Source organism: Eupeodes corollae, chromosome 1 (assembly GCF_945859685.1).
Source record: "Eupeodes corollae chromosome 1, idEupCoro1.1, whole genome shotgun sequence".
Taxonomy (NCBI): Eukaryota; Metazoa; Arthropoda; class Insecta; order Diptera; family Syrphidae; genus Eupeodes; species Eupeodes corollae.
In genome coordinates this window covers 202,095,487-202,119,698 of record NC_079147.1, presented here as the reverse complement: position 1 = coordinate 202,119,698, position 24,212 = coordinate 202,095,487, and the positions used below count along the sequence as shown (strand labels likewise).

General features: G+C 34.8%; 5 protein-coding genes and 1 non-coding gene across 10 annotated transcripts; 3 read left to right on the top strand and 3 right to left on the bottom strand.

Moving 5' to 3' along the window:
• The first annotated feature begins 476 nt into the window (after positions 1–476).
• LOC129940776 (probable serine/threonine-protein kinase ndrD) lies at positions 477–7,790 on the top strand. Of its 2 annotated transcripts, XM_056049251.1 has the most exons (3): positions 477–1,383; positions 1,451–1,924; positions 6,843–7,790. In XM_056049251.1, the coding sequence occupies exons 2-3, from the start codon at positions 1,633–1,635 to the stop codon at positions 7,694–7,696; spliced, it is 1,146 nt and encodes a 381-aa protein (XP_055905226.1). In that variant the 5' UTR covers positions 477–1,383; positions 1,451–1,632; the 3' UTR covers positions 7,697–7,790. The 2 variants fall into 2 exon arrangements, with proteins under 2 accessions (XP_055905226.1, XP_055905225.1); XM_056049250.1 differs by having other exon boundaries at positions 477–1,924.
• A 243-nt stretch (positions 7,791–8,033) lies between these two features.
• Positions 8,034–11,436, bottom strand: LOC129940773 (trifunctional enzyme subunit alpha, mitochondrial). Its single transcript, XM_056049245.1, has 6 exons — positions 11,132–11,436; positions 10,088–10,791; positions 9,895–10,035; positions 9,063–9,832; positions 8,868–9,003; positions 8,034–8,806 (listed from the first exon to the last, which is right to left on the bottom strand). The coding sequence occupies exons 1-6, from the start codon at positions 11,205–11,207 to the stop codon at positions 8,306–8,308; spliced, it is 2,328 nt and encodes a 775-aa protein (XP_055905220.1). The 5' UTR covers positions 11,208–11,436; the 3' UTR covers positions 8,034–8,305.
• A 2,193-nt stretch (positions 11,437–13,629) lies between these two features.
• LOC129948157 (lanC-like protein 3 homolog) lies at positions 13,630–14,654 on the top strand. Its single transcript, XM_056059038.1, has 3 exons — positions 13,630–13,867; positions 13,986–14,198; positions 14,266–14,654. Exons 2-3 carry the CDS (start codon positions 14,021–14,023, stop codon positions 14,652–14,654), a joined length of 567 nt encoding a protein of 188 aa, XP_055915013.1. The 5' UTR covers positions 13,630–13,867; positions 13,986–14,020.
• Positions 14,655–14,915: 261 nt separating this feature from the next.
• LOC129940774 (lanC-like protein 3 homolog) lies at positions 14,916–17,002 on the top strand. 4 transcript variants are annotated; one of them, XM_056049248.1, is made up of 3 exons: positions 14,916–15,151; positions 15,280–15,482; positions 15,550–17,002. In XM_056049248.1, exons 2-3 carry the CDS (start codon positions 15,305–15,307, stop codon positions 16,629–16,631), a joined length of 1,260 nt encoding a protein of 419 aa, XP_055905223.1. In that variant the 5' UTR covers positions 14,916–15,151; positions 15,280–15,304; the 3' UTR covers positions 16,632–17,002. The 4 variants fall into 4 exon arrangements, with proteins under 4 accessions (XP_055905223.1, XP_055905222.1, XP_055905224.1 ...); XM_056049247.1 differs by having other exon boundaries at positions 15,270–15,482; XM_056049249.1 differs by having other exon boundaries at positions 14,916–15,156.
• On the bottom strand, positions 16,992–23,246 carry LOC129948152 (transcription factor glial cells missing 2). The gene is made up of 4 exons (XM_056059024.1): positions 23,164–23,246; positions 19,241–19,832; positions 19,109–19,175; positions 16,992–17,946 (listed from the first exon to the last, which is right to left on the bottom strand). The coding sequence occupies exons 1-4, from the start codon at positions 23,244–23,246 to the stop codon at positions 17,045–17,047; spliced, it is 1,644 nt and encodes a 547-aa protein (XP_055914999.1). The 3' UTR covers positions 16,992–17,044.
• Trnas-aga (transfer RNA serine (anticodon AGA)) lies at positions 19,917–19,998 on the bottom strand. The gene has a single exon. It is a non-coding gene; the product is annotated as a tRNA-Ser (tRNA).
• Positions 23,247–24,212: the final 966 nt, after the last annotated feature.

The window sequence follows — 24,212 nt, the reverse complement described above, 5'->3', positions numbered from 1 at the left end:
TACATAGAAAAAAATATTAATAAAATAGTTTTGGGCGCTATTACATTTTAAATTTGGGTGATATTGTTTTAAGTGAAAAATACCTTACGCCTTTAAAATTATTTTTGTATAATTCAAAACTTTTTACTCTCAGACTCTGACTCCTGCTCAGCATCAAGCTTTTTGTGTTAAGTACTCGATCAAATTGTAGGTAACAATCAAGTACCAGAGTTTGTTGTAGTTTTTATTTTAATAGCTAGTTGAATATAAAATAAAAATATATTTACGTGAACATTGAAAATTGGAAAAGAGTGTAGTATACACTACACACAATATTTTTATAAGATTGTTTTCTATGTTGAACTTTTATCAGTTTCACCCAGACCAGAGTGTATATTATGCGATTGAGCTTTTCGAATCTTTTCTCCTTGTAGGAAAAGGTAGATATTGTTAGAAGTAGAAGAATATAGTAAAACACTCGTTCGTCACTCACCCAGTTTACGCTTTATTGTTTATTCAAATTAGAGGGGTTTTGTTTGTTTGTCTCTCAGTTCGGTAATAATTGCGTTGCGCGCTCTACATTCGTCAGTCTTGTTGTTGTATAGTTTCATTTGGTTACCAAATGAGAAAAACAAATAGATATACAATCACCTATCTAACTACAAATATAGGTAGTCAAGAGGTTCGGAGGAATTGGAAGAGGAAGATAAGATTATTGAAATACCTATCTAAAATATACCTAAAAAAATATCTTGGAAAGTGATGTCTTGATTGACAAAAGATTGATTTAGAAGATACACGAATTCTCGGTTTTGTAAAAAGCTAACAAAAACCAAAATAAGGATCAATGATTCCTCCCCATCGCCATCAGTGCCTATTAAAAATTGAATGCATTTTGTTTTACAGTTAGTTGTAGTGTGGTGAGGTGAGGTGAATAGATTATATGTTGTGTATCTATCGGATACCATCAGATATAAAAGTTTATTTGACGGAATGTTACTCTGTGTTGTGTGCCTTGAGTATGTACACAGTACATACCTTCGTATATATCTATGGTGCTGCTGCTTCTGTTGGTTTTGTTGTTGTGTCAGCGACATGGCGCGGCGACGAGAGCTGCTTACACCAATGCGACGTCAATATCGAAACAACAAAAACAATAAACAAGCTTTCACAACGTCTTTTGTAGCTTATATTATTCTATCGTTGTTGTTTGCGTATACTCAACTCATACAACACTCTCCAGCGCGCTCCTCTCATGCCTTTGCCAGCCAGCCATAGCCATCATCATCATCGTATGGCGAGGTAAAGCCAAAGCAAAGCAAAGCAAAAGCAAAGCAATATAGCCAGAGCCACAACAGCCAGCCCCAGCAACTCGCTCGCAACAACACGAGTTGTTTGTCATTTGTGAGTTGGTTGAGCTTTCGAAAACACACATTCATATAAAATTATATACTTATTCTATTTTCGTTAGACGCGCAAAAAACAGAGTAAAATACGCAGTCAACACTGTCGTGTCTCTTCATGGTTATTTGTAAAATTGTAAACCAAAAAATAAAAATTTAAACCAACCTTTATTGACTACTACTGACTAAGGGTTTTGTGTTAAATATTAAATTCAGAAATATACCTACACCAACTGCATCAGTTTCAGAAATGCAGAACAAACTCGAAACTAAAAAACAAGTGGATGTGGTGTTGGACAATAGACAAATGATGTCGTCGACGACATCGTCATCGGCATCAGCATCTGCTACGGCAACGACAACTGCAACGGCAGCGGCATCCACCCCACGAATCATGCAGGCCGATGAGGATTTCAATATCCGATTTGTTCAAATGGTTAAGAAACATCGTTGTTTGTACGACAAAAAAGTGCCTGAGTACAGGAATAGGGACTACCAAGAGAAAGCATGGACGGTGATATCCCAGGAAACTAGAGAAAATGGTAAGAAAGAGCTTTTTTCTTTCGAATTTTGAAAATGTCATAGTTGTATATTGTGCCAGTGCGATTATTTAAAGTTGTTTGGACTTCGGTTTCGGTGCCACCCTCAAAATATAGACCTAACTAGTCTCCCGCCCAATTGCCAAATGAAAAATGCACTCAGCACACTACACAAAAAGTTATAACCATAAGAAAAAACTGCTAAGTAAATATATTATATCTCCTGGCAGAGCTATGTTAGGTTAGGTAGAAAGATATAAGTTCAAGTTGTGTTCTATATTCTGTTTACCTTGTTGTTATACTCGTACAAAAAGAGCTCTCGAAAAAAGTGTTTTTAAACATTAAATTGCATAAAGATCTTTAGAATCTGTTTAGGTATGAAGATTGTAGGTACTTTGTTGGATAACTCCCTTGAAATTGGGTGGTTAAGGAGAAGAGCTGTGGAGCTGAGGCTAGTGCGGTGATGGGGTTTAGAGAGGTGTGAAATTTCAAGAGAGGGACATTGCAATCGATAAATTGTTTTCATCAACTTTTAATACACCTATAGATTACACAATAAGCTTCAACCAATTGGTTTATAGTGCTGCTGTTAGCTGTTGTGATAAACAGGGCAGTTTGAGAGTTGGGGGTTGGGGTGCAACACACTTCCCCTTGATAACACGAGAACAGAGTCTCATAAATCGTGGCTTCATGTCGTGACTATACCTAAAGGTACACGCGAATGTATATATTGACACAACATTAATATTTTTGTTCATTATTTTGCTGAGGTGTTGTTTTGTTTTATTTAAGCTTTTTTGTTGGTTTATTTGTAAAGTAAACTATTGCCTCTTCATCAGGCGGCCATCACCAATCAACGGTGTGTTGTTATCATAGTCGTACCACCGCCGCCGCCGCGCCGTATTCAGCTTCGTTTCGACGAAGACCAAATGTGTTCTGTGCACGTTGTGGAGCATTTGATTAACGAAAAACAAAATAATAAAATAGAAAATGAACCTTCATCGTGATGATACGGATACCTACATAGGTTAGGTACACGCTATAGGGTATAATACAATACTACGGTAATCATCATGATGATGATAGAGAGCTTTCTTATCACCCACCTCTCACTCTTTCTCACACCACACTTAATAACTCTCTCTCCTTCTTCTTTTAAAAACAATGTTTTGTAAACAAATTTTTGATTTTTAGAATTGATGCGCATTGTGGAATGAAGAAAAAAAGCTCACTGGCAGCCTGTTGTTTATGACACGATTGCGTAATGTTGAATATCATCATTTATTTGGTGTTGTTGACGTTTTTGAAGGTATTTATGTAGGTTATGTATGTGTCGTGTGTGTGTGTTGAACGTGTGATAAAACAGGCTTATATTATTTGTTAAACGCGAGTGGGTATCATAATTGTTATTTGCGTAAAATTAGAGCTTTTATGTACCTATCCTATATATAGCTTAACTTAGTTTCGAAAATTGACACTTGATTTAAGGAATTGAGATTTGTTTCGAGATAAGCAGAGGCTTTTCCGTACATATTTTAGTATATTTAATGTATACGTGAATAGTAATACCTAGGTAAAGGGTGTTTTTTTTTAAAACCATAGAGAATTTTGTTTTAGAATGGAATTTTTAGTAATAGAAAGAATAAGTTTATTTATTTTGACGATGGTATGTTTTTGTAATGATATCTATTTATCATACCGAGCCCTAAATGCCAAATTATCGTATGCAATCAAACTATTTTTAGGTTTATTAATCGTCAATCAAACCACTTATGAGCTATAAGGTAACAGAACTTTAGTTTAAAATGACAAGGTTTCGTAAGATAAAAATTAAATAAATTATTTTTGTCTATATCATACATATTTGGAAAATTCCGATAGCGATAAAATTACCTGATAAAATAAATTAGGTGGCGCAACCAGGGCCTAGTGACATACATCTTTCAGCCATTCGTGTGTACGAGTTATCTCAGGAATGAAGGGGACCTACAATTTGCATTCCTAATCCGAATGGCTTATTTCAGAAACCACTTATTGCAGGAATTACTCGTGGAGGATTTTTCAATTCCTAGCAAGAGGCAGTGTCAATAAAAAAAACTTTAGATGAGATTGAACCGAAGACTTTTGCCATGACAGTCCTACACCGACCAAGAAATGTAAAACATAGGAAACGACTCTTCCTTTAAACATTATAAATCGCCGGCTTAATGCCCCATATACAAAAAAAATTATTCCTCAGAAAACGAATTTTAAGGTTTGAAACAAAATTTTGTAATTTTGCATTTGAAAATTTTGACCTTTGAATTTTTATGTAAATTAATGGAATATTTCTTTTTTTTAATTTGAAGTCGTAGGGTTAAAACATTTATGGTTATTTAAAAAAAATGAAAGTTTAAAAAAAGTCAAAAATGGATATAGAACCCTTTCCAATGTTAAATCTATGAAAACCAAACTGCAAATTTCCTATGGATATAGAACCTTTATGCTTTTAACATTGGGAATTCAACGATAGCAAAAATAATAATAAAATATAAAATTTCTATTTGTAGTGATAAAAATATAAAACAAAAAGGAATATTAATATAATAGCTTAGCCCTTCCCTATATTACATTGGCTTAATTTAAAGCCGGTAAAAAAAGTATAAAAATGACAAAGTATTTTCACACTTTACAATTTAAAATACCCAACTTGAACTTTGGTTCTTAAAATTTCCTAGAAAAATACATTCAATTTTATTCGGAATTGGTTTAAAAAATACTTAGCATTCATAGGATTAAGTTTTAGTATTTTTTTTACAGTTTTTCAAATTAATTATTTTTGGTTTTTACCTTTTTTGTTTTTATCTATTTTAGTAAAAACAAACAAAAAAAATGCTTGAATATTATCGATAAAAACCTTATTAAGAATACTCTAAATGCATTTATATAGTTTGTGAACCTGAAGATATAGAAATAGTCTTATTAAAAATATTTGTTCCCCTTATTTTTACCTCGTTTTTATTTTTTTTTTAAATATTAAAAAAAATATGTTTTTTTTTAGAAATTATCCTTATAAACACAGCAGATATTACTTAATCAGCCCTGAAAACTATGAAAACCAGAATTGAAGCGTCGAAAAATAATCAAGAAATGTATTTAAATTTTATTTTAAAAATGATTTAGAAAAAAAATAAATAATAAATAAGTGATCTCGAAAATGTTACTTGTATTTATACTTTTCCAGCTGATTGCACTTTTGTCCATGGATATAGGGCACATAAGGAGGAAAAATGTCACTTGGTTTCAATAGATTGTGAGAGGTTACATGCTCTATATGCCATCTCATGTGGATATGAGGAATTTAAGCATTAAGCGTCTGTTTTTAAAACTTTAATAGAAAAACTGCCCCACCTCGTACAAATTTTGGATATGCGGCAAATATGCACGAACAGAACCTAAAATATGTGGTCTATGGAGCAAAACTGGTTTCTGTAACTTTATTAATAATAGAGATAGAGCAACGGGAACAGCACCAAACGAAAGAGAATTAGAATTAGCATAACTGCATCTTTAACTCAGGTTCCCGAAAAAGTGGTCTGTGGGACATTTAAGCATTCAGCCGGCGAAATGTCTAGGTACCTACTTTGTTTATTCAGTTTGTTGAACATTTTTTTTGTTAGTAACTTATGTCACCCATCTCACAGTACATGAAATAAATAAATTTCCCATCGATTAAGTCCAAGATCTGTACTTTCAACTTTTAAAAGGTGATTTTAGTGTTAAGTTGCAATAACTCAACTCAAGATTTCTTCATTAAAATACAGAATCTAACTAAAAATCTCAGTATCAGTTACATGGATATTTATCTTGCAAAGTATTTTGGTCCAGCTGTCAAAATACTAAACGACATAAATATTTTGCGTCTGTTTGTAAATTTTTTTTCGCATCTCTTATGCCTCATTTTCTGAATTTATTTTAATTCTAATGGCAGCGTTCTTATATTCTGATGCATACAATACCAACATATCTATCTATGATCATATAGCTATTACGCGATAACTAAGCTATTTTGCATTTAAATAAAAACAGAATTTTCATATCAAAAATGTTCTGAAGAATGGATTTTAAGGGGTGCTAATAAGTTACAATTGTTTATAAATATCGGATTTACTCAAATTTTTAAACAGTGGTCGTTCTTAAATTTGGTATATTTTGTTGGGAACCCAAAACCGTTAAAACAGCTTGCTCCTTTCCTTGAGGTGATCGAAGGCAATAATAAGTTGAGAGGATTTTTTTCCATTCCATCCTGATTTGTTTAGGGCAAGTTTTCTATGTCCAACAACATTAAGTTTCCATTAACATTTATAGCAATTGATGATTTAAGTAGGAACTTGCAAAAGAGTGAAATTCATCTCATTAAATAAGTTTGTGTTAGGTATATTTGACTTCAAATTTAATTTCCAGAATTTCCTGGTGCATCTGTAGATTGATTCGTCATCTAACTTGACAATGTGTTCACATTGGACATTTTGAGTGTAGCAGACATTTATACATTTATAAAAATAAATGTCAAATATGTATGAGTAGAAAAGACACCCAGCTCTAATGAGAGCTGTCATCTGATTTTTCATAAAATTTGTATTCGGACAAAATAAACCGTAACTATGTAAAAGCTTATATTCTTTTGTGCAAAAGTATTTAAGGACATTTTAAAAGCGTCTTCAAAAGGTGTGAAGTGGCTGTCAAAGTTATTGTATTAAATGTTTGGAATTAAATGCATATCAGTTCTATAAACTGATAAAAATCTTTATTGCATTTTTGATTTCAATAAATTATTCTTTAGGTATTAAAGAAATTGACTGACTTTAAAAAATAGCTCTGGCACAAGAAAAACCAAACCAAAAATATATTTAAACTAAATATTCTAATTATTTAAATTTAGTGATTCATTGTAAGGAACGTTGGCGGAATCTAAGAGCATGCTTATCCCGTTACATAAAGCAACAAAGCGGCAACGATCCGCAACACAAGCCCTACTATCTTACAGAACACATGGCTTTTCTTCTGCCATTTCTTAAATCAATACGCCAATCGGTAGATAGTTCACAGAGTATCTTCAATATTCAAAATACCCTAAATGAATACAAGTACAACCAATCGAATGATTTGGAAATGAAGCATTCGCTATCGGAAAATGATGAAGAAACAATTGATGCTTTTGACAATGGTGGTGCCCAAATAATAAATCGACCCCCAGAGACTTCGACACCGATGAGTGACACAAACAGCGCCCACACAAGTACAATGAATAATTTTATACCCGATGTACAAATTGAAATGCGTGAAACACCCGATGCTAATTCGGAAATAATATTTTCTCCGTCTTCGGCGGCAGCGGCAACACCTCATATGAATGGTCATCATCATCATAATCATCAGCACCATCATTCTAATCATATTAATTATCCCCAACCTAAACGGATAAAGCTAGAACATCAGCAAAGTGGATCAGCAAACGAAAGATCACCCGATGGTTATTATAATAATCAAGTGGAAAACTCGGATATGGAATTCTTTCGCAGCATACTTCCGGATATTGTTGAATTAACCCCTTTGCAAAAGAGAAAATTAAAAATCGGAATATTGGAGTTAATTGACGATGTTTTAGTTAAATATCCTGCGCCTCAAAACCAAAGTAACAACAATAATAGCAACCACAACCATAACAACAATAACAATAATAACAACAGCAGTAATAATAATCAACATAGCATATCTGCTTATTGGGGAAAGTAACAAATTTTTGACTTAATGTGTGAAATATTGTAAATACAAATCGCTTTTTAGGTGTTTAAATAAAAGTGTTGCACAAAATTTTGCGCCGAATTAAGATTAAGAAATATTCTCAAATCAAAGTAAATGTTTTAGATTTTTTATTCATACGCATACGTCCAACGATATCATTGTTCACATTTTAGTACACTTAATGAATTATTGTCTGGTGGTCCCTCTTTCAATAACGAAGGACGAACTAGTTTTTTTTTTCTTAAAATATTAAATAAGGTTGCCTCAAAGATTACCATTGCCTTGAGTGGAATCTGCAATATTTTGTTGCAATCCGACTAAATGCAGCTTAAGATAAAAAAGATTTTTATTTACTTACAAACGTAACGGTTATACATATATAATATTTATGAATTCGCTTTAAGAACTAAATTACATTAAATGCAGGATAGTAAATATTTTTGGCGATCATTTTTGTTTTGTTTTTCGACACAAAAATTGACCTTTAAGTGCACTTAATTTCGACTTTAAACTCCACTTTTCTTCTTTGCGTGTTAATTTTAATTGCTCAGACCCAGTACAGACTACTTTGTTGTTTTTAAAGAAGAGAGCCTAAGAAATTTACAATTTTGAAGATGTTTTTCCAACATGGAATTTCTTGGATGGATCCTTAGCCATGTCTAATAAAGTTTGAGCTGGTTTGAAAGGTGCTCCATATAAATCGGCGTATGATTGCATTTTGTTGACTAATTTTGAGGCTGAGTATTGATCAACCCAACGGAATGGACCACCAGTGAATGGTGGGAATCCCAAACCGAAAACAGCACCGATATCACCTTCCAAGGGACTATCGAGAATTTTCTCTTCCAAGCAGAGAACAGCTTCATTCACAAATCGTGAAACCATTCGCAATTGCATATCCTCAACACTGGTAGCACCCTTCGGAACAAGAGAATACTTTTGTTTGACAATTTCCAAAGCTTCTTGGTTGACCTCTCGAGAGCCCTTCGATTTTCCTTCGTACAAGAATACTCCCTTGCCAGATTTACGACCCATGAATCCAGCTTTAACAAGATCTTGCATTACTTCAAGATTACCTCCGCTGAAACGTTCACCAAAGGCCTTTCGAAAAGCAAAAGAAATTATTTACCGAAATAGAATTAAATAGTCTGTCAAGTTATACCTTTGATAGATCCACTGCAATATGAGATCCAACATCAATTCCAACTTCATCAGCTAATGTTGCAGCTCCTACAGGGAATCCAAAGGTTTTGCTCATTTTATCCAAATCCTTTGGATCGACACCTTCTTGCAGAAGCCTTAATTTGATAACGTTAATATTTAAGATATTCTCAGGCATACTTGGCCAATAACCTACCTGATAGCTTCCGAAAGCATAGTGGCAAGAATCCTTGTCGTGTAAAATCCAGGGCCATCACCAACTGTGATGACAACCTTTCCCTGTTTCAAACCCACAGCAACAGCGGCGGCTGCTGTGTCCTTTGAAGTTCCCGGATGTGTGATAATTTCCAACAACTGCATCTTATCGACTGGCGAAAAATAATGCATACCAACCACTTTGTCTGGCCGCGAGCTTCCAGCAGCTATTTTGGTAATTGGAATAGCACTGGTGTTGGTGGCAATGATACATTGCTTGGGAACGACAGCTTCTAGTTCCTTGATAACCTTGTGCTTAATATTGATATCTTCGAATACAGCTTCAATGACAATGTCGGCGTTTTTGAAAGCATCGTAAGATAGGGTAGGTTTTAAATTGGCAAGAATCTTGTCTCTGTCTAGGCCAGTGATGCGTTTTCGCTTAACAGCATTCTCCAAGCCTTTTTGAACTTGCCCAACGCCTCGTGAGAGACCAGCATCGTTTGTGTCTTTCATAATAACCTGGTAGCCTTTATCAACTGACACCTGAACAATACCAGCACCCATCAAACCAGCTCCGAGTACTCCGACGTTCTGGATTTTACGCTCAGGAGCTCCAAATCGATTCTTTTTACATTCTGTTTGACCCCGGAACAGTCCAATCAGTCCCTTGGATTCTGGCGTCATAGCTAATTCACCGAATCCCTTTCTTTCGGCTTCGTAGCCACCTACGTGTCCTGCATCTACACCTTTTTTGATGACATCAATGATCTAACAGAATAAGGAGATCTTCTTAAATTACGTCTTATATTTTTTCAAATCCTCGAACTCACCTTTAGAGGAGCTGGATAGAGTCCACCGGACATTTTCATCACCTGTCCACGTGCTTTTTCGAAAACCTTATTTTTAATAAAGTCAATTCCGAGTGCAAAGTTCATTACTTTGTCTGTCAGTCCTTTCTTCTCTCTGTCGACCTGAGGATCCAAAATTTATTTATTGTTTTGCATTAGGATAAAAGTTGCTTACCTTTAATTTTCCACTGGCGATATCTTTAGCTATTTGGATGGCTACCTTTTCTAAGTATTCAATCGTAGAAGCCTCTGCAGGCTTCAAACCGGGACCCAGAGGATTTACCAAAAGATCAACTATTCCCAGTTTTTTGGCACGGTCGGCCTTGACCGTTTTTCCTGTCAGTTCCATATCCAGTGCAGTTGGTATGGAAGTCAGCTTTGGCAAACGCTGTGTCCCACCACCACCAGGCAGCAAACCGAGCATTACCTCAGGCAGAGCCAATGAAGTCTTTTTATCCTTGGTTGCAATGCGATAGTGGCAAGCGAGAGCCAATTCCAAACCACCTCCTAGACAGACACCATTAATGGCAGCAATTATTGGCTTGCGGCTTCTTTCCATGCTATCGAACATCAATTGAGCACCGTGTGAAATTTTTGTGGCTTCCTCGGCTGACTGAACTTTTTCCAGCATACCTATGTCAGCGCCAGCGATGAAGCATCCTGGTTTGCCTGAGATCAGAACTGCTGAGTTGACACTTGAATTGGTTTCGAGCTCCCGAAGGATGCCCTCGAATTCGGCACTAATCTCTTCGCCGAGGGAGTTCACCTTCGCATTGGGAGAGTCGATTGTGACGACAAGAACACCGTCGACAACTTTAGTCGAAGTGTGCTTGTTGGCAGCAGGAGCTGCGGCTGACATCATTCTTGTGATCGATGGAACTGTAACAAAGGGAAATAAATGTGGTTTTTTGAAAAAAAAACATATTTCTCATTTCCATGATTTTGTAATTCCAATAAATTGACGTGGTATTAAATCAGTTATTATGAAATATTCAAACTTAAATTTTCCCATTTCGGATTAGGTATATGTAGAGTGAAAGATTACTCAATAAAAAAATTGTCTGTTCATAGAATCTGTTATGATCGTCGGTCGGGGCAAAGTCCACTAAATACGAAATGACAGCCGCCATAGAATTTCCACGTAAAAGCATAAATAAATGTGTCTTTAATTATCTATAAATGATTCAAATAGAAATTAATTTATTTGATTGTAGCTTACATTGAATTAGTTTATTCTGAAGAATTGGAGTTTTTGTCACTCGATTGAGTGCACCTAAAATTCTTGAAGCCGACATTTTCTTATAAGTTAAGTTCTACTTTTAGACTCCCTATTACACGGGACTCAGTACAATAGCGAATTGATGTCGAATTTATCGAAAATAACGGTTTAAGGTAATTAAAGGATCTTTTTTATTTATTAAACTCCTTATCGACATAAAATTAACTTGAACTAGACACTGGACGACTGTAGAAGTGTAGAAATAGAAAAGTGAAACCTCAAGAAAATATACTTGTTGCAAACCCCCAAGTTGGCAGGTTTGACGAGACTTTTATATAGGTTTGGTGCGAACATCGCCACCATAACCACATTAAGAGCGAGGACGTGAAATAAAATGTCAGAAAACAGAGCGACTCACGAGTGATTCCAAGTTGCCATAGCTTTTTAAATAAATAATTTCTATTGGTAATTCAATGCAAACGTTAGTACATAGAGGATATATATTAATATAATATATTTCCTCTATGCGTGAGTTTATGACAGTTTATAATTTAGACTCTTAAAAGTCTGTGGTGGCTAGACGGTCAGAACGCGATGCTGCGATGGCCCCCGTCTGATACGATGAAAAATAATTCAGCAAAAGAATCTAAACAAAGCCAGATAAAATAATGGGGCGACTTTTCATTACCGCAGCACGAATTTCTTTCTGATTTTTTTTACAGTTAGGTAGGGGTCTCAATAGAACATGTTTTAAATATTACTTAACCCTACTTTTTTGTATGTCATTTTTTTTTAGCCTAAAACAATTTTTTTTTTATTAATAACACAGCGTACTAACAGCTATGCATGTAACCCCCTGCTTGGGATCACTATAGGGTGTGAGTTTGGGTATATGCAAAGTACTTTTTGCATTTGAGTACTAAAATGAAAGAAATCCCCAACAAAAAAATCAAGTATGGCAACAAAAAACATGGAAAAAATGTCAAAATCAACCATTTTTGTGTGTTTTGTATGTAAAAAAATGAACTTTGAAAATTAATTTAAAATAGAAATAAATGTTTCCTCATTCCAAAATTGCTTTAGTCAATATTTATTGGCACATATCTATCAAATAAAAAAAGACGCGTGTCGAAATTCGTGCTGTGGTAATGGAAAGTTGGGTCAAAATTATGACATGTGAAAATTTGTCACCTCACCAAATATTTAGTGCTAACTTTGGCCATAGACTTCCGTTCTGATAACAGATGTTAAAGCGGTGACGATATATCTTATTAAAATGGAAGTTTTCCTGTTTTTAAGCTCAGAACAGGGAAAAGAGCTTTCTTTCAAAAATAACGGGTAATCCATTTTGAGATATCAAAATACGTAAGCTATTGGCAAAATTGTGAAGAAATTTGAAGAGACTGGATTGGTTACAGCTATTGAAAGGTCTATGTATCATCATTTTGCTCGTACCACTGAAAATATCGCTGCTGTAAGTAAAAGTGTAGCCAAAGACCGGAATGTGTCGATTCCTCGTCGTTCTTAGGAACTAGGGCTGCGTTACGGCTCATTATGGCGTATTTTGCATTTGGATCTAAACCTACATCCATATAAAGTCGAACTCACACAACAGCTGAAGCCAGTTGACCATTCACAACGTGTCGTAGATACGTCGAATGCGTGTTTGAACAGGCGGTGGAGAGCGATTTTTCGAATAAAATTTTCTTGAGCGACGAAGCACATTTCTCACTCGGTGAGTCGTTGGGTATGTTAATAAACAAAATTGTCGTGTTGGTGTTCTGAGAATTCTCAAGTTATTGAAGAGAGGCAATTACATCCACAAAAGTCTCTGTTTGGTGCGAAGGATCATTGCCAGGTGATTCCATTCCACTCACTAAACTGGTAGAAGTAAACCGACGGTGGTTAACTGGCAGAGGTGAATCGGCGCACGTTGGTAAACTGGCAGAGGTAAACCGGTGGAGGTGAACTATCCTGCTTCGAAATAAACACTTATTGGAAAAAAAGTTTGAAGTAGTTCTAAAGTAGGATATGTATAAAAAGTCTGTTTTTTTGTTTCAGATGTATTATGTTACACTTTTATGCATTTACAAAAACGCTTAACAAGTTGCAGCTGGTACTGTGTTAGTAAATTTAAATAAACAAAATAATTTTGGTTAGGATTGTTATGTTTTTGAACTCGGGTACGAAAATCCATGAAACTTTCAAAATGAAGCAATTTGATTGGTTTGAGGACTAAATACGAGAATATGTTTGATTTTTGCATAATTTTGCATAAACCTCACATTTAGTAGAAATGTCAGACTGATTTAATCATCTCAGTAAATGGAAGGTTTTTGGTCAAAACAGAAAAACTTTATCTATCAATTTAGCATGTACAAATGTCAACAACTATGAGTAGTTTGGTAGCACTTATTTTGTAGCGCCATCTATTGCTCACTAGGATTTGTTTTGCCTTAATCTGATATAAACGTCAGTTGGCATAATCTGCGCTCCGAAATTTTGCATGAATCTAATCAAATCAAATCGGCATTTTTATCACGGTAAACTTTTTTGTTGCGGCCGGCTTGGAAGTATTTTGTTTTATATAAATATCAGCTAAGCATTAAATGACTCTGCCTTCAATAAAGAACAAATTTTAATAATTCAAAGCCTTGTTTTCAATAAACAACAAATCGTTAATTTATATTTTTGTTAAGAAGAAATTTACACCAAAAATTCCCTGTTTCATACTAGGTAAGGTAAGTTAATTTTTTTTTTGCAATTCCAAACCTATTCCTGCTGCCCTTGACACGCCTTATTGATTTTATTCTTTTTTCTCTCTTATACTCTTTCCACTTGATTCAAACGAAAGAAACATCCAGATTGTATCTTAATCTGTAAATTAGAATGGATAAAAGGTATTTAGACAACCCATTTGCTGATTATCAGGATGGCCAAGAAATCGAATACGATGAGGAGCACGTTAAGAATTTGATTTGCACTTATGTTGACGCGATTTTGGAAACCACCCAACCGAGCAATGAGAACGAAGATCATAGGGGTGACTTGTATGTTGGGAATTCGGGTACCTAGGGTTTTTAAAATTGGATGCAAGAAAGGTGTTTTTCAACACAATTTATTTGTTTGTTTAGGAATTGCTTACATGTTTTGGCGCCTGTCGAGATCAGAAAAAACCAACGATCTGTATCCAGCTCTGGATCACGCCCAGACCTATATTCGCAGTGCCAAAGCCAATGCCAATCGATACAAGAAGCGACCCAGCGAACGTTATGCGTTTTTATGCGGAAATGCCGGTATCTATGCCGTGTCGGCAGTTATCTCTAAGGATCTCAATAAGACTGAAGACTTTGAAAGTGATTTGGCGAACTTCCGGGACGGCATCGCACCCGCCAGGGAGTTTGTCTTTACCAAACATGGTTGTGACGAAGTGCTAGTGGGACGCGCTGGCTACCTAAGCGGTTGTTATTGGCTTAATGACGTTTTGACGAAAATGAAGCAATTTGATTGGTTTGAGGACTAAATACGAGAATATGTTTGATTTTTGCATAATTTTGCATAAACCTCACATTTAGTAGAAATGTCAGACTGATTTAATCATCTCAGTAAATGGAAGGTTTTTGGTCAAAACAGAAAAACTTTATCTATCAATTTAGCATGTACAAATGTCAACAACTATGAGTAGTTTGGTAGCACTTATTTTGTAGCGCCATCTATTGCTCACTAGGATTTGTTTTGCCTTAATCTGATATAAACGTCAGTTGGCATAATCTGCGCTCCGAAATTTTGCATGAATCTAATCAAATCAAATCGGCATTTTTATCACGGTAAACTTTTTTGTTGCGGCCGGCTTGGAAGTATTTTGTTTTATATAAATATCAGCTAAGCATTAAATGACTCTGCCTTCAATAAAGAACAAATTTTAATAATTCAAAGCCTTGTTTTCAATAAACAACAAATCGTTAATTTATATTTTTGTTAAGAAGAAATTTACACCAAAAATTCCCTGTTTCATACTAGGTAAGGTAAGTTAATTTTTTTTTTGCAATTCCAAACCTATTCCTGCTGCCCTTGACACGCCTTATTGATTTTATTCTTTTTTCTCTCTTATACTCTTTCCACTTGATTCAAACGAAAGAAACATCCAGATTGTATCTTAATCTGTAAATTAGAATGGATAAAAGGTATTTAGACAACCCATTTGCTGATTATCAGGATGGCCAAGAAATCGAATACGATGAGGAGCACGTTAAGAATTTGATTTGCACTTATGTTGACGCGATTTTGGAAACCACCCAACCGAGCAATGAGAACGAAGATCATAGGGGTGACTTGTATGTTGGGAATTCGGGTACCTAGGGTTTTTAAAATTGGATGCAAGAAAGGTGTTTTTCAACACAATTTATTTGTTTGTTTAGGAATTGCTTACATGTTTTGGCGCCTGTCGAGATCAGAAAAAACCAACGATCTGTATCCAGCTCTGGATCACGCCCAGACCTATATTCGCAGTGCCAAAGCCAATGCCAATCGATACAAGAAGCGACCCAGCGAACGTTATGCGTTTTTATGCGGAAATGCCGGTATCTATGCCGTGTCGGCAGTTATCTCTAAGGATCTCAATAAGACTGAAGACTTTGAAAGTGATTTGGCGAACTTCCGGGACGGCATCGCACCCGCCAGGGAGTTTGTCTTTACCAAACATGGTTGTGACGAAGTGCTAGTGGGACGCGCTGGCTACCTAAGCGGTTGTTATTGGCTTAATGACGTTTTGACGCCCAAGCCTATTTCCGACGACGAACTTATTTCGATTTGTGAAATAACCATCACCAGTGGCAGAGAGTATTCCAAACAAAATAAAGCCCCATTGCCTTTGATGTATCAGTATCACGGAACCGAATATTTGGGAGCGGCGCATGGCCTCTGTGGCATTTTGCATATGTTGATCGAAAGTCCAGGTTATACTCGCGAGAGTTGTCGACCTCCGCGTTTGGATTTGCTCGACATTAAGAAATCAATTGACTACTTTTTGAGTCTGCAGGATGTCGAAGGAAATTTCCCGGTGGCCCTAGAGGATTTGAAAACCGGAAGGGAAAAGCGTCTGGTGCATTGGTGCCATGGAGCCCCCGGGGCGGTGTACTTACTTGCAAGGGCATATCTTGTCTATCGCGAGGATAAGTACCTGACTGCGGTTAGGTTGGCAGCAGATTTGGTGTGGAACAAGGGATTCCTGCGCAAGGGACCGGGCATATGTCACGGTGTTGCCGGAAACGGCTACGTGTTCTTACTGCTCTACCGTCTGACCAAGGAGCCCAAGTACTTGTATCGAGCTGTGAAATTCATGGATCTACTTACCAATTCGGATTTCAAGGATCGGGCGCGGATACCTGATCGACCGCACAGCCTGTACGAGGGCGTGGCTGGAACCGTTTGCTATTTGATCGACCTGCTCGAACCTAGCAAGGCACACTTTCCTTTTATGGACATATTCCACCAGAAGTGACATAATTGAATCATATCATCATCATCATCGTAACACGGCCTGCGGCCTCTTATAACTTTAATTACTCATATTTCAAATTATTATTAATTATTATATTAAATATACTCTGAGAGTTAAAATCATAAACAATTATTGTAATAATATACACACACCCCCATTCATAAGTCTGATTGTTTAACTAAATTTATGTACTAATCTACTTAAATATTTTGTTTTTGTTTGTTCCTTTTATATCGTGTTTGTCGGTTTGTTTGGCCAGCTTGTACGTTTCGTCGTGACCGGCTTTTATTTTTTTGTTGCCTTATTTTACAAATAGTTTGTACATTATTCTAAATTAAAATAAATAATTAACTTAATATATATAAACGAGATTTAACTATTTCTATTTCTATGCGAGGAAGATTCTACTGATGCTACACATTGTGGCCGTAGTAAGCCGCCGCCGAAGCATTCATAACATTCGGAATTTGATGATGGTGGTGATGGTGGTGGTTATGGTAACCCTCGTATGTGTAGCCTTGACCTTGACTGCCAGATGAATAGCCTGAATCATGATGGACGTTGTTGTTTGTTGCAGGCAGGCTATTATCAAAATAGCTTAGAACTCCGTAGTTAGAATTGTTATCGTAGAAACCTGTGTTGTTCACTAAAGGATTTACTTCGTACTCGTAGAGAATCGTTTCGTTTCGTGGTTGCTTATCGCCTTTTAGATCCGAAACTGATGTCCTATGACAATAGACTTCTTCTATGGAATTATTATTTCCATATGGCGATACTTTTTCCAATTCTTGTTTGCTATCGATGGTTTTGATTTGAGAATAGTTAATGAATTCTGGCTGTTGTTGATTGGATGTTAGTACAGAACTAGGTTCTTGAAATCCTGTGAATGGCTTCAAAGTACCATTATCACTGTGATTCATGCTAACTGCATTGCAGTTGTTATTGTTGTTTGTGTTGGTGTTGTTGTTATTGTTGTTAGTACTGTGTATCGGGCGGAAAGCTGCTAATTGATTATCACTATACGGTGTTGTGGATGGAGTTTCCATAATACTGGAACATATAAGGGGTGTTGTTGGAGAAGGCTTTAGGACGGGCTGATGCTGATGGTTGTATTCAAATTGGTAATCACAATTATTGGAACTTATTGTGGTATAAGTTACGCCTGCAACACTATTGGGTCGATGTTCGGTTGCAATATCATAATGGAAGACATGCGATGGCGATGACGAAGAAATCGGCTGGACATATGCTGCTGGATAGATGGTACTTGTTGTTGTGCAGGCACATGGCAAATGATTCGAACATTTCCCACACACTAGAATTATATGAAAAACAAGTTATTAAGTAAAGTTATGAAGGAATAACATTCTTGAAAAAAAATTAAAAATAACGAAAGAAATATATATTTTGAGAAACTGGTCTACTGTTGTTTGTTGTCAGTGTGGACTCTAATTAAAATATTTGAAAGAAAAAAGGCTATGTTAGTTAGACATGTCTTCTTCGGGTGGTCCAGGAAAATGTTGAAATTTATCAAGTTTCTAAACAGAATATTATATTTTAAAATGACTCAGTTTATAGTCCATGATTATTGATGATGACCCATTGATATTCTATTTAGAACGTATTATCATTTTTTGTTTTTGGTTCGCTAAAAGAAAGGCTTTTCGTCCTGCATATCTGAAGAAATCGCTAAGGTATCGACTTCAAATTATTTTATTTCTACAGATAATAATAAAAAACAGTGCTGAAAGAGCTTTTGAACAAATCCGTTCGTTGTTTTGGTTTCCCCAAAAAATACTTCACCAAGCAATTATTCTATCGACTTCAATATATTTTTTTTTAACATGACGTCGCGATAGTGTGGCAGAAGAGCCACTCGTCGTCGTCGTGCCCAACAATTATGCATAAACACTTGTATTTACATGCTTAGAAAATTCAATTGACCCAAGAACTAAAGTCTCTCGACCTCTTCAGGCGTCGTCAGTTGTCAGAATCGTGAAAAGAAATTAGGGAGTTTTAATAGAATGACGACGATATATTAATAAATTTATTCGTCGCGAAAAAAATTGTAGTTGATACGAACAGCCAAACTTTATTCGCGTTCCACATTATGCACACACGCAACTAATAAAGTAATCGCGCGCACTTAACCTAAAAAATCTATCTTGTTTTGGTCAGCTGTCAAAGTCAAACTTCATTTGCAAAGCGACGATTTAAAAACTCCCATGTGAAAGAAATGTCAAAATCGACGAATATTCGTTCATTTTATCAGTGCTTAACTCTGTTGGTTTAAGAAGGCGGCATGTGAGTATAGCCTACAGAAATCTCTCGAACCAACGTGAAGTAAGTTACATTTGTAAATTAAATTAACCATCACTGGGGATCGTCTTCGGTTTATATCAGTGTCTCAATGAATTAAAAAAGTTTAAAATTAAAATTATTAATATAAAATTAAACAGTCTACAAAAAATAATTACCATTGAATTGATAAATATCCATTGTAGTTGGTTGCATAATCTGAGTGTGAGTATGATTGTACCCCTTCTGTAAAGTAACCAAATTAAATAAATTGAATTATGCTACAAACTATTGTAGTAACGGCTTCTTACATTTTCTTTAAGTACAGTCTCCTTATAAAGAGCACTCATCCTCTTAGTCCCACCACCCACACCCCGTCCTACCGTTGACATCCTACCAAAAGCCCTCTTTGAAACTGTTGAATTCTTCGGATCCGGACGTGAATGGTCGTGAACTCCTTTAGCTTGAAAAAATATAGCATTTCCCGAATGACGCCAAAAATGTGTTACAGGATATCCACAATGACCGCGACATGGTTTGATTTCCAATCTACCACCATGGCAATTCTTATTCGGACACAATTTACCTTCTTGTTTTCGACGTGCCTTATCACATATAGCCGGACGAAGATTAACTTTGGTTCCATTCGATAGAACACAATCTTTGGAGCAAACAAAAACTCCCAAACAACTTTTTTTCAATATGTTTACATTGTGATTGTTTGTGTTGCGCATTGCCCAACCGGAAATGTGTTTTTTAGCTTCTTCGTTTGTTATAGAATAAACCAGGCGGACATGACCATCGGTCCATTCGCAAAACTCATCAAATTCCCCATCACACACTTGTGGTACAATGGCGTCATTGATGTCCCATTCTTTTTTATTGTTCATAGCGAAATGTGTTCTAAAAATAAACAATAAATTAGTTTATGCAAAGTTTATTAAATATATTTCATTGTAAAATTGTAATATAAAAAGATTTCTAATTCGCAGTCGGTAGGATTCGAACCTACGCTCCCAGAGGGAATCTGATTTCTAGTCAGACGCCTTAACCGCTCGGCCACGACTGCTTCTGATTTCTGATAGTGTATATTTATAATTTTATTAAGACGCTAAAAGAAGAAAAAAGAATAAACCAAGGTGGAAAACAGAAAAAGTTCATTCGTATTTTACACACAATACACCCACATACATACATATATCTGAAAATACATAATTCTTCTAATATTAATTATCATCTTTTCAAATCACAGTTTTAAAGTGCTATTTTGATGATGTTGAGACATGGAAACCAGTCGTACATATCTTTTAATACCAACATAACCTTCGAAGACACAGCATTTCTTATTTTAAAAGTGTGTTTGAATCCTATTTTATTGAACAATTTTGTTTGCACTTGCCCGGCTTTATCCATGAAGTACATTTTAATCGAAAGTTATTCGATTGTTTACCTTCTTCTTAGCACCTTTTTTTGAGGTAAACTCAACTAAGTTCTGTATAAGTAATGTAAGACCAATTTTTGAAGGTTTGTTTCTGATCTATTGTTTCGTTGTTTTGCTAAAGTCTTTGGAATAGTTATACAATTGTAAAAAGTAAACAAGCTGGTGTAAGGGTTCCTTTTGAGAAATGGTTACAACATAAAAAGCTATTCATAATCCACATTTCATCCATATCATTCGTGGCTATGCCTAATTTTAAAATAACATAAAATACATTTTTACATGTTTTATTCGAATTGGATTCTGTAATTTTGGGGAGAGGGACAACAAGAAGTATTAACTTTTGTTTGTTTTTATTATAAAATTCAGCACACGCTCATCTGCTTCAATTTCTCTTTGCATTTATACCGTTTGCGTAAAGGTTCCTCATAGGAGTCTACAGCAGGGGTAAAAGAGAACACTTGGAGCTGTTGCAAATTAAACATCAATCAGCATTGCAACAGGCACTTAGCTATTTTTCCAGACATATCATTTCTGAAACAATGCATTTAAAAATTCTTATCCTTCTCATCCCTCAAAACTCTTAAAATTTAAACATCCTTGCTTGTTGTATTCAGTGGTCGATGCAGGATGAGGGTGTCGTAGGGGTCATGACCCGTTCCCAGGGAGAGAGTTTTTTTTTAAATATAGAATGAATACATATTTTAAATTATTTAATTAAAATTATTTAAAATTATTATGTATTTTATTGCCTTTCACATTGTTGCAAAAAATACTGCTTTTATTGGAAATCCAGCCCTCTTCCAATTGCGCCACACAAATTTATCAACTTTTAACCAATAGACGGACCAGAGTGGTTATATACCCTAACCCATAATGCTCATACAGTTGAATTTTTTTAAGTAAAGATTGTATCAAACAGTTTTTTTTTTATATTTTAACGATATACGACAAGAAGTGTATTGGCTGTCAAAAACAATTAAAATCCTGGTAATAGTATGTAAGGTTTACACAATATTTAGAATTTGGAAAAAAACTTTAGTACTTATTTTCATTTAATCTTTTCTAATAGAAAGAGCAAATATTGAGGTTCTTAAGAAAAAAATTTAAATAAAAGACAGATAATTTGATATTAATTTACCTTGAAATTCCTGAAACTCGTCTTCAATTAAATCTTGTTTTATTTGACGCACATGAAGAGTGTAAACCTTTCCTAAAATGTGTTTTTCTTTCAAAATTGTTTACCTACAAAAGTTTTTAAGATTTTAACAAATTGAAGAAATCTGCTTTTTGAGATGAATTTGCTTTGGATGTTCTAGAATTGAGTTTTAAACATGAATGAACGTTTCATATCTATTAATTTAACCTTTAAACCTTGCATCTGAAAATTTTGATTCTTAATTTTAGTGTTTTTTTTAATGTTTAATTAATTTTAACTAATTTTTTGTTAATTTTGTTCTCATACACGTTTGTAAATATATCTTTTGTTTATTAAGATACAATCAATGTTTTATATCCTGTACTATTTAAAAGTTTAACTTGATGTACAGCTGACATACAAATAAATAAATATCAAATATCTTCCGGTAATTGCGGCAGAAGAAAATACGGCAGAAAATTCTCCACAATTCTGTTCTGTTTTTTCCAGGGAAAGAGATCAATTTTGTCTGCCAAACTTTCTCTTTATTCTGGCTTTTTGCGTTTTTTCCTTTTATAGAAACAACAGCGAAAAGAACAGAATAAATTATTTTTGGAAAAAAAGTTAAGAAAACTGTTGAAACTAGGAAAGGGAGTCGTCAAAATTAAATTGTTAGACCATGCCTTACTGGACAGCAGTGTTCTTAGAGAATCTAATAACATAAGCTGTTAATTTAGCCTTGTATTATTATTGTTAAAGTTTATTAGCAATAAATTAAAATGCACATGCACATGTTAATATTGGAAAGAGACTTAGCTGCTGGAGCTTCTGATTTTTAAGTAACAATACAAATGTTTGATACGAAAATAACAATTTAAACAAAAATGTATTTATATTTTAAATGTATGTAATTTTATAAAGTTGTGAATTTTGTTTATGTTTTCTGGGTCGAGTTTTACTAAATTCTCTACGGCTGATGAAGTTGTGTTAGTAACACTGGGGTACGATATTAAGGCTTTAAATGCTTATTATTCCTTGCATGTGTTCCATATCCAAAGCTTCTTGACAAGCATCAAAAGTTGAAGTGTGTCACCTGTCAGTGTTGTGTGTCCGAGTCGTAGTCTAACTAGAGCTGTGTTCCTGTTCATCTGCTTTGAGGTACAGGTAGGGTAGGAATATCGTGATTTATTTATGTTGATATGTTTGTAGAAATTTTGATAGTTGTGTCAGTCGTAATATGTCTCGTTTGGTCAGTGTGGGATTAGAATATACTGGGGAGAACTGGGCATCATTAGAATGATCGTTTTCTGAAATGCCGGTGTATCCAGGAATCCACATAAGCTTTATATTTGAAGCATTCTTATTCTTATTTGCCTATTATATTTGTGGTATAATTGAGATTTTGTAAAGCTTTTAAGACAGCTAAACTATCAGAACATATTACAAAACTTTCACGTAGTTTTGTGGTTATTGTTGTCTAGTATTCCTACGGCCAAAAGGAAACCATCTTATTAATTTGACGCGATGTGCTATTATATTATATTTTGGAATTGTCGAAACAGTGAACGATATATTTTAGAAGAGGTTGATAGCTTATGGTATCCGTTTTACACACACAAATTTTCTTTGAGTTTTGACGTCTTTATCGATGATAGAACCTTGGCTGAAGGCTAATTTGATATACAGCTTTGCTTTGGTCTAAAATACGTTCTTCTAATAGGGCAAAACAGGCTTCCGCCATTATGTTACGTATTAAATTGGTTGGTATTTAGGAAAGCATTTATGCTTCTGCGCACAGCTTGATGGTAAGGAGCTTTGATGTTGTTTATCGTTGATTTGGAGACTATAATCTATCTCACTTAGTAATAAAGATCTTGTTATATAACGCATCGTGTTAATATATGGAAATGATTTATTATTATATAAGCAGTTTACTATGAGAGTATTTTTTTTTATATAACTGATGTCATTGAAGGCTATTCAAAATAGCACGATTTATAATGGCGATCCTTGGTGGATGTCATTTTTTAGAGAATAATACTTTTTAAAAACAGTTATTATATTTTTCTATTTGACGAAAAGGACCTGACATAGTTGAAGATTTTGGGCCCAATACGTTTTAAATAGTACATATAAAGCTAAAATATATTCACATTTTGTAATTTTAATTTTGTCAGCCTCCTTTGCAGAACATTAAAGAACGTTTGTAAGTGGTGCTCGAAAGTTATTTATGTGATGTGTGTGAGCCCTCTGAATAAAAGCTTGTGTTCGCCATTGGTCATATTGTACGTAGTCAAAATAAGTAAGTACAAAAATCGCATTAAGAAAAAATAATAGAAAAGGACATTTTAATGAAAAACGTATTCCAAATCTTCTCTTCTAATATTTTACGGTATGCTGCACATGTTAAACTTGGAAAATCGTTTTTTTTTATTTCTAGTTTTAACCCTAAAATTAACATTTTCACTTATTACCTACAACGTTTGAAGCGTTTATTGTGTTTGTCGCAGATATGTATGTCGCATGGTCTATAAATACGGTGACCATATTTTCCGAGACAAAATAATGAACAGTATACCCAAAAAAATGAAAACAGCAGTTTTCAAGGTTTTCTTACTTCATTAAGTAATAGTAAATAAATATAATATAGTTAGGTATATTTATAAAATAAACAAAAAAGGAACTATCTTCGATAATAAACGAAACA

Bases quoted from the DNA above. Each gene is read 5' to 3' on its own strand.
- LOC129940776 (XM_056049251.1), top strand. From the start codon at position 1,633: ATGCAGAACAAACTCGAAACTAAAAAACAAGTGGATGTGGTGTTGGAC. The intron at 1,925-6,842 runs GTAAGAAAGAGC...ATTTAAATTTAG, and splicing joins CCAGGAAACTAGAGAAAATG to TGATTCATTGTAAGGAACGT.
- LOC129940773 (XM_056049245.1), bottom strand. From the start codon at position 11,207: ATGTCGGCTTCAAGAATTTTAGGTGCACTCAATCGAGTGACAAAAACT. The intron at 9,833-9,894 runs GTGAGTTCGAGG...TTATTCTGTTAG, and splicing joins TCTATCCAGCTCCTCTAAAG to ATCATTGATGTCATCAAAAA. The intron at 8,807-8,867 runs GTATAACTTGAC...GCTTTTCGAAAG, and splicing joins TTGCAGTGGATCTATCAAAG to GCCTTTGGTGAACGTTTCAG.
- LOC129948157 (XM_056059038.1), top strand. From the start codon at position 14,021: ATGGATAAAAGGTATTTAGACAACCCATTTGCTGATTATCAGGATGGC. The intron at 14,199-14,265 runs GTACCTAGGGTT...TTGTTTGTTTAG, and splicing joins CTTGTATGTTGGGAATTCGG to GAATTGCTTACATGTTTTGG.
- LOC129940774 (XM_056049248.1), top strand. From the start codon at position 15,305: ATGGATAAAAGGTATTTAGACAACCCATTTGCTGATTATCAGGATGGC. The intron at 15,483-15,549 runs GTACCTAGGGTT...TTGTTTGTTTAG, and splicing joins CTTGTATGTTGGGAATTCGG to GAATTGCTTACATGTTTTGG.
- LOC129948152 (XM_056059024.1), bottom strand. From the start codon at position 23,246: ATGGCGGAAGCCTGTTTTGCCCTATTAGAAGAACGTATTTTAGACCAA. The intron at 19,176-19,240 runs GTAAGAAGCCGT...GTTACTTTACAG, and splicing joins AGACTGTACTTAAAGAAAAT to AAGGGGTACAATCATACTCA. The intron at 17,947-19,108 runs GTAATTATTTTT...ATATAATTCTAG, and splicing joins GGATATTTATCAATTCAATG to TGTGTGGGAAATGTTCGAAT.